The sequence below is a fragment of the Marmota marmota genome, unplaced genomic scaffold, assembly GCF_001458135.2.
Source record: "Marmota marmota marmota unplaced genomic scaffold, marMar, whole genome shotgun sequence".
Taxonomy (NCBI): domain Eukaryota; kingdom Metazoa; phylum Chordata; class Mammalia; order Rodentia; family Sciuridae; genus Marmota; species Marmota marmota.
The window spans coordinates 4,197,190-4,206,322 of NW_025999944.1; the positions used below are offsets into that span (position 1 = coordinate 4,197,190).

The 9,133-nt window shown below is 42.6% G+C and overlaps 1 protein-coding gene across 1 annotated transcript in view; it reads right to left on the reverse strand.

The window, feature by feature from the left end:
- Nucleotides 1–286: 286 nt before the first annotated feature.
- Nucleotides 287–9,133, reverse strand: part of Bnip3l (BCL2 interacting protein 3 like) — a 38,706-nt gene continuing 29,859 nt past the window's right edge. Inside the window, exon 6 of the mRNA XM_048801555.1 lies at nt 287–332. Within this exon, the coding sequence (XP_048657512.1) occupies nt 302–332 (31 nt within the window). The 3' untranslated portion in view covers nt 287–301. The remainder of the gene's footprint in view (nt 333–9,133) is intronic.

The following is a 9,133-nucleotide window of genomic DNA, read 5'->3' on the forward strand; positions in this document are numbered from 1 at the left end:
AATTATGCCCAGCCAGGCTGCGGCAAGCCAGTTAGCAATTTCGCTAGACCCTGTCTTAAAAAATAAGGGCGGAGGGGTGTAGGGTAGTCGTTGGTAGAGCGCTTCCCTCTGCCTGGGTTTAATCCCCAGTCCCCCGACCCACCCCAAGTCACAGCCAAATTCATGCCTTCCCCGCATTAGCCCCTTTGCCTTTTCTCTTCAGCATTTGGCACAAATTCGATCGTGTCACCTGGGACACAGGGGTGAATTTGGTTGGCTCAGAATGAGGCTCATGTTTCCACGTTTCTGTTCCAAGTTTCTGTTATACTCCTGCTGAGCATCTGCCTGTGTACCTGTGGAGGGCATTGCAAATAGGGGTTAACATGCAAAATATATTTATGATTATATATACACACGCGTATAATATATGTGTATGGTGTGTGTCACATACATACAACATAAAATACTATATTTTTCATAGTATCTTATTTTACTTTCTCCCTGAACTAGAATGTGAGTACAACCAGGGTAGAGATTTAGTCCATTTTGTTTGCTCTCATACCCTGGGCACAGGGGACAGGATATGTCATATAGTAGGGGAACAATGTTATTTATGAATGAAGGAAGAAATGAATGAAAACAAACATCTGTTTTGAGTCTCTGATTTTAATTCTTTTGGGCATATACCCCAAAGTGAAATTGTTGGAGATTCTGTGTTTGATTTTTTGAAGAATCCCCATACTGTCTTACGATCCCACCAGCAATGAACAACACACAAGATTCTTATTTTATTTTTTAAAATCCAGGGGTGCTTTACCACTGAGCTACATCACAAGTTCCTTTTATTTTTTAAATTTATTTTGAGACAAGATCTCACTAAGCCGCTGAGGGTCTCTGAGCTGGTCTTAAACTTATTGTCCTCCTGCCTCAGCCTCCCAGGTAGCTGGCATTGTAGGCAGGCACCTCCATGCCTGGCAGTGTGCTAGATTTCTAATTTCTCACTTACACTTGTTATTTTGTCTGTTGATGAGAAAGGTCCTAATGGGTGTTAAATGGGCTATCATTGTGGTTTTGATATTGCACCTCCAGAGCGATGAGTGGCATGAAGCATTTTTTTCATGAACTTGTTGGCCATTGTGTGTCTTCTTTGAAGAAATATCTGTTCGAATCCTTAGTCTATATTTGCATTGGGATTTTTGGGTTTTGATGGTTGAGTCATTTTAGAAATTAACCCCTTACTAGACACACAATTTGCAAGTTCTCTTCTCTCATTCTGTTTGACTCACAAAAGCTTTTGATTCTGATGAAGCAAATTTTTATTTTTTTTCTTTTTTCATTTATGCTTTCAGGATCATATCCAAGAAATTATTGCCAAATCCATGCCTTTTTTTCCATTAAAACAAGGGTTTTATAACTTTAGGAACCCTGTATGTGTTGAGCATTTCTAATCTGAAAATCTGAAACACTGCAAAATCTGAAACTTGTTGAGTGCTGCTGTGAAGTGGAAAATTTCACACCTGATCTCATGTGATGGGCCACAGTCAAAATGCATTATGGGAGGCTTGAGAGTTTCCAAAATTAGGATAATTCCTATCTCCCTGACTACCTCTGGTCAATGAATTACCTGACCTGTGTAAGTAGGAATACCCTCTATTGGAGTACTTCTATTCAATGCTACATAAAAAGGAAATGGTAGTCCATGTCTGTAATCTTAGAAATTTGGGAGGCTGAGTTAGGAGGTAAGAAAGTTCTGGGCCAGCCTTAGCAATTTAAGGAAGCCCTCCCTCAAAATAGAGAAAAATAAAAAGGGCTGAGAATGGAACTCAGTGGTACAGCATCCCTGGGTTTAATTCCCAGTACTGCAAAATATAAAGATGTGAGGGATGATGAAGCTCCAATAATGAATGTGGTCCTTCCCTTTTAGAGTCTAGATTGATCTGTCAATAATTCAAAGGTGGCTACAGTGACCAAAGCAAGTAAACTCATCCAGCCCACAGCAGCCACTAAAGTTCCAATCAAGAGGACCTAGTGAGGGGCTAGGGTGGTGGCTCAGTGGCAGAGCGCTTGCCTAGCATGCTGGAGGCACTAGGTTCGATCCTCAGCACCACACAGAAATAAAATAAAGATATCATTTTTATTAAGCGTCCCACTTAAAACTAAAAAATTATTAAAAAAAAAAAAAAAAGAGGACCTAGAGAAAAATCATGCCTGTAAAACACTGACCAGGCACAGCCATCAGATTCTCTGGCAGGGTGGTCCATAGTTGAGTGCTTGAGCCACCAATATGCACTGGATTCCTGGCTGTGCCCCCATGTGGCCCTGCCTCAGTGTCCTCATTTGTCAAATCAGGGGCTGCATGTTATTATGTGCAGTAACACAAAAAAATAACCTAGAACAGGGTCTGGCACATGGTGAGGGTTTAATAAAACAAACTGACTTGTTATCATAGTAAGTAATGGCTCGGGCACTTGGGTCTCCACCACTAAATTGTATAAATCTGAGCAAAACACTCAACCACTCCAACTCCTTGAACACTACGTTTGGTAGTATGCCCCCTGAAGTCCTCTCCAGATGAAAACTGAATTAATGACTTACTAAACATCAACTTTGAGCTCTGCCCAGTGCCAGGTCCTGTACTGTAATTGTAACCAGCACACATTCCTCATTTATGCAAAAGATTTATTTATACCTATCAGTCAAAAGACAATGGTTTAAACAAACACATAAGTCAGGGGTGTTGCTCATCTGAGAGAGAGAAACAGTAAAGACATGCTGTGGTTTGTCCCCCAAAGTTCATGTAGAAACTTGGTTCCCGATGTCTTGAGAGGTGGTGGATCTTTAGGAGGTGGGAACTATGGGAGGTTGTTAGGTCAGGGAGACACCATTTTCAGAAGGGATTTAGTGAATCCAATAGGACTGGGTTACTTCCTGCCAGAATGTGTTGTTATCAAGCAAGCTGGGCTTCCTTACTCCCCCTCTTGCTTCTTTGTTCCCGCATGTGCCCCTTCAGCACACATCCTGGTTGTGATGCGGCCAGGTGGGGCACCATGCTGTCTGGACTTTCCAGCCACTGGAACTGTGATCCAGATATACCTTTTTCCTTTATACATTATCCAGAGTCAGGTATTTTGTTACAGCAACACAAAGCAGAATAACACAGGATAAAACTTGGAACATCTCAACATGTTTCATTGTTTTATGGTTTCTGTCTCCTTCCAATGAGTTTAAGTCCTTACCAGGGATCAATTCTTGCCATCTAGTTGGTACAAGGCAGCCAAGCATTCACAGTTGATCTTTTGTTTTTGTAAAAAAAAAAAAAAAAAGGAGTTTTAGGTGGTTGAAGGAACAGAAGCCAAGCCTATGGCTTAGCATGAGTTGGCTCTTCCTTGGGATCTGACTCCACTGCTAACTAGTTCCATCTTAAGCATGCTGAGTTTGAAGGACTGTGAGACATCCTCCTGGACAAGTCCAAAGAGGCAGTAAGCATGTGGAATCATCTACAGAAGGTCAGAACTGGAAGCCAAAACCTACAATAGAGATGTGACTGCCTGAGTAGGACATTAAGGCCACCCAGGACCCACCTCATCATGACTGCTGGAGTCCTTGAGTTACAGAAATTAAGGCGGAAGTCACTGGCTGCCCAAGCATGGAGCAGCTACAGGCTTCACGGCGTCCCACAGTCATGAAAGTGGGGCACTGTCCCTAGATGAGGCCGATTCTGAGAAAGGCCGAAATATTACACTACAGTATGTTGGTTCTGCAGAGGCCCTTCCACACCAGGTTCCCGCTTTCCCACATGTAGCCGCTTAGTGGGGCGGGGGTTGAAAATGAGGCAAATTAGGACTTCATCCCATGTGTTGAAAAACCCTTTCCCCGTCTGTCATTTATCTTTCATAGTGTTTTTTATACCAGTTTTTCAGCAATCACATTTAAGTCATCAAGTACTTTCCTTAGGATTTTTGAGATTTTAACCACTGAGTCCCCAGTGTTCAACAGAGACCCTTTTTCTTGGCTCTTTGTGAATCGATTCTGAGGACCACACAAGATCCAGAACTCCCAATAGCCAGATGGGACCTGCATATCTTGGCAGAGGGTTCTGGCTCCTGCAGTGGCCAGTCCATGGTTTGCTGCCTTCACTGGTGATTGTTGTTGAATTCAGTGTTGTTTTCATCTTAGGGATATTGCTGAGGATGCAGGATTTATAGGACATCGTGTCCTTTTTAAAAAACACCTCTCAGGGCAAGCATGGTGGTGCACTCCTGTAATCCCAGCGGCTCGGGAGGCTGAGGCAGGAGGATTGTGAGTTCAAAGTCAGCCTCAGCAATGGAGAGGTGCTAAGCAACTGAGACTCTGTCTCTAAAAAAAATACAAAATAGGGCTGCAGATGTGGCTCAGAGGTAGAGCATGTGTGAGGCACTGGGTTCGATCCTCAGCACCACATAAAAATAAATAAATTTACAACTAGAAAAACAAACAAAAACCTCAACAGACGATAAGACCACTATTTGTAAATAAAGCATGTCTCTAGGAAAGGAAGACATCTCGGGTTCACGCAGAATTTTAATCCATCAGTTCAATGCATGTCACTTCAAGGTTTCTATGAGCTCTAGTCTATTATGATTCTAATTATCTTTTTTTTCTCAAAAATGAAAAAATTCAAACACCTTGTGCTATTCTATGCAACTTGCTTTAGAATTCCTAGGTTATCTCAAAACAACTTGCCACTCACTTCAGCTAAATCCAATAGTACTAGCTTGAAACTAGTTTTGGGGTGTTGAAAATTACTGAACTTTGTTTTGAATAAATACATTTAACATGCATGAAATAGTTAGCACTATGTCAATTCTGAGACTCAGTGAGAAATAAAGACCGGGCACTCACCTACAAGGGCTGTGAAGGAGCTGGACAAGTAAACAGAACAACTTTACTNCCCCCACAAAAAAACACCTCTCAGGAGAAAAATAATCTTTCCAGTATCACTAATCATGAATCAAAATATGCAATTGGCTTTTTTCTTTTGGACTGTGTGAGTGTATTGGGGTGCATGTCTCCTTCACACTGGAAACTCAAGATTCTCAGAACAATATTTTTTCTCTTCCTTTAACAAAAAGTGCATCTGCATAAAGTTTGTGTTAAAGGAATTAATGTTTGGTCCGACTTTCCCTTCCTTCTACACTATTTTCTTTTTCAATTTATCTTTTAATTTTGTTTCTATCCCTCTCCCCCCCCCTTTTTTTGGTTTCTATCTTTTAATCTTGTACCCATTTTTAACACAGCATGTCAAGTCACTTTGGGAGGGAGTGGGAAAGAAAATGAATGAGGGAGAATGGAAGAGAGAGGGAGAGAGGGAGGGAAGGTGATACCTATGGAAACGTGTACTGAGCAATTACTAAGTTAGATTAACTCCGTCATGGGTATAGGTAGAGGTACCCAGAAGCATTTACATCTTCATTTACTTTATCAAAAAACAGTTCCCCACAGTATCTCCAACACATCTGCTGTGAAACTGGATTTCAAAATAGAGAACCCCCCACAGCCCAGCACCCCCCTACTGTGAACAAACTCAGCTGTGCCCAGTTGGCTGATACCCACCCCTGCTCCCTCATCTCTCTTGATTTATTCCAGCTTACATTTGTTATTAAGTGTCTGACGCCTGCAAGCCCTGTTTATTTTTTTATTTTTTGCATTGCTGGGGATGGAACCCAGGGCCTGCTGGCCTGCCAGACAAGTGCGCTGTCACTGAGCTATGCCCCCAGCCCAGCCCCAACTCTCTTGGATGCATATTTCTTTTATTCTCTCACTAGGAAGAGACTGAGACCCAGAGAAGTTACACGATCACTCACAAAATTCCAACAGGTGACGCCAGGCATGGCGACGCACACCTGTAATCCCAGCAGCTCACGAGGCTGAGACAGAAAATCGTGAGTTCGAATCCAGCCTCAGCAAAAGCAAGGTGCTAAGCAACTCAGTGAGACCTTGTTTCTAAATAAAATACAAAATATGGCTGGGGATGTGGCTCAGGTGAGTGGCAGAGCCCATCAGATTCCCTGTCTCCATCACATTGCGAGTTCTTCATCCCCAAAGCATTCTGACTGTATCCTCAGTGCTCATTGGCAAAAACATACTTCCTCCTTTTCGCGCTTGTGCACACATGCATGCGCACAAGCACACACACCACAGCTTTTAACTAGGATGTATATCTACTTGGTGTAAATTCATTTCTGGGTCAAAATTATAAATTTAGATCTTGATCATCACTTTCCATTCATGACCACTATCCAAAACCTAAAACAAAATAAAAACGAGGGGAAAAAAAAAACCCAGAAAATTAACATGGTAGGGTGAGGATGTGGAGAAATGGAACCCTTTTCACAACTCGTGGGGAAGTGAAATGGTGCGGCCTGCTGCTGCAGAGAACTGCACAGAGAAAAAATTAACATAGACTTACAGCATGATCTGGTAGCCCCACTCTGAGGAACCGAAGGCAGGACACAGAGAGATGCCTGCACACCATGCTTATTGCTGCACAGGCCACAACAGCCAGGAGGGAGAAGCAACCCACTGACATATGGATAAACAAAATGTTGAGTTCCCTTAAACAAAATGCTTGGGACCAGAACTGTTTCAGATTTGAGAATTTTGTTTGATTTTGGAATATTTTGCATAGACTTTACTGGTTGAGCATCCCTCAGAAAATCTAAAATGTTCCAAAATCTGAAACCTTTTGAGTATAATGTCTTCCAAAAAGATTCAGGTTTTAGAGCACTTTGGATTGGGGGTGCTCAACCTGTGTACATATGCAATGGATCACTAGTCAGCCTTTTAAAAAGGAAGAAACCCCTTCATATGCTGCAACACGGATGAACTTCAATGAAATTAAGCAAAATAAAGTGATTGCAAACCGATCAAAAAAATCTATATTGTTCCACCTATATGAGATACCTAAAATAGTAAGAGACCTTAGAAATATAAAATAGAATAGTGATTCCCAGCAGCTGGCATGAAGAGGGGACAGAGAGTTATTATTCAATCAATGGATCTAGAGTTTTGCAAGATGAAAAGTTCTAGAGAGCCCTTTAACCATAATGTGTTTAGGTTAATCCTTGTGCTGGTTAGTTTTAGGTGTCAATTTGACTGGATTAAGGATTACCTAGAGAGATAAGAAAGAATTATCTCTGGGCATGTCTGTCAGGCTCCAGAGCAGATGGATGTGATTTGGATATGGGGAGATCTGCTCAGGGTGGTCAGGCACCATGCAACAGGCTGGGGGTCTAGATGGAACAAAAAGGGGATTTCCTTTCTTTCCTGGACACCCCTCTTCTACTGCACTTGGACATCAGAAGTTTGGCATCTCCGGGCTTTGGGCTCTGGGACTCATATTGGGCTGCCACCCAGTTTCTCAGGCATTGGGCCTCACACTAAGAGTCACTGCATAGCTTCCCTGGTTCTGAGGCCTTCGGAGTTAGATGGAGCCAGACCACTGACATCCCAGGGTCTTCAGCCCGCAGTTGGGCTATGGTGGAACCCCTCAGCTCCATGATGTGGGTGGGCCTAGTCCCCTACTAAATCCCCTATCATTTATCTATCACCTTTCTATATATCCTATTAGTTCTGTCTCTGCAGAACCCCAGCTAATCAAAGGCTACTGATCGGCACATTAAGATGATAAATCTGTTACATGTTTTACCACAATTTTAAAAACAAACGACAGCACAAGATCTTTATAGCTTCCAGGGCAACTTGCTCCCTGACAAAGTGGCTCTTATCCTGGGATCCCAGAGGGACTAATCAAGCTGCATCAATTTGAGGCACTCTGAATTTGACTTTCCTGAAAAAAAAGATTTATAAATTTGTGTTTGCAGATGTGATTTCAACAAAACCAAGTATTATCATTAAAAAAATTAAAACTTGATTACCTGACCAATTATATCCACTTTAAAAAAAAAACTAAAAGGACTTATTGCATAGCTTTATCGGTTTATCTAAGACCTTCAGCTGTGGAACACCCACCTGTCCCGTGCCCCACTGGGTCTCCTCCCTCCCCTCCCTCTTTCAGTGAAGCGCCTTTCTCCTCTCCCTGCCTTCCCTGTAGTGGCCCCTGCCCATCTTCCCTGTGCATCTATCTGCTAGGCCGCAGCAATGAACCTCCTCCCAGACACAGGAAGACAACGAGACTTTGCCTGGGGCTCGAGGCTCCCCAACAGGTGCTGGTACCCCAGCAGTCTGTGTTTAAGAACCAAAGACAGGGAGAAGTTCAGGCAGTGAGACATAATTGTAAAAATGAGGACATTCTTCCATAACGGGCTGAAATCTGTCTGCGGATGCTCCCTCCCAAACTCTTACATAATTATTAATGGGTACCCTCTTATGGCGCTTTAATTTTTGTAAGCTCTCAAGAGGGAGAGATGGATGTGATCAAAACTGTTTTTCTAAAGCTTTGATTCTGAGTGCACTTGCGTGTCACCATGATTCAGGATAAGAGCCTAGTTTGTCAGGGAGCAAGTTGCCCGGGAAGCTATAAAGATCTTGTGGTGCTGGGGACCAAACCCAGGGTCTGACGCATGCTAGGCAAGTGCTCTACCACTGAGCCACATCTCTGGCCCTGAAACTTGTGCTTTGAAAGCGAACCCTGAAATTTGAGGCAGTAGAGTGAATCTCTCTTGGTGGGAAAATCTGGGCTCCCTGATCTTGGGGTAGCAAAGGCTAATGAGTTGAGAACAGCCCAGAGCCTCACTGAGCACCTGTGAATCCAGCAACATGTGTTTTAAAAGTCACAGTTAAATATTGTCTGTCTCAGGAAAACAGGAGTGGTTTTGCCTTCAATCTCTTTATATCACCACTTGACAAATAATAATAAAAAGTCTCCTCTAGTAGATGCTTTTCACTTAGCTCCTGGTTATTTGCTCCTGCTGCTTCTGCTCTGGGGAGATATTCATCTCATTAGAAGAGTGGTGACTGCTTATCCCTCTTGAAACATTTAAAGAAAAAATTTCTTGTTACTTTTGCTTAGAACTGGCTGAAGAGTTTCTTGTACCACCATTTAAACAGATAAATATTGTCTACAGAGTTAACTTTTAAAGGTGTGTTCACAATTGAATTCAATACTTGCAATTATGGTATAACCAATAAGTGTTTGCAACCCGCCCCCCCCCCC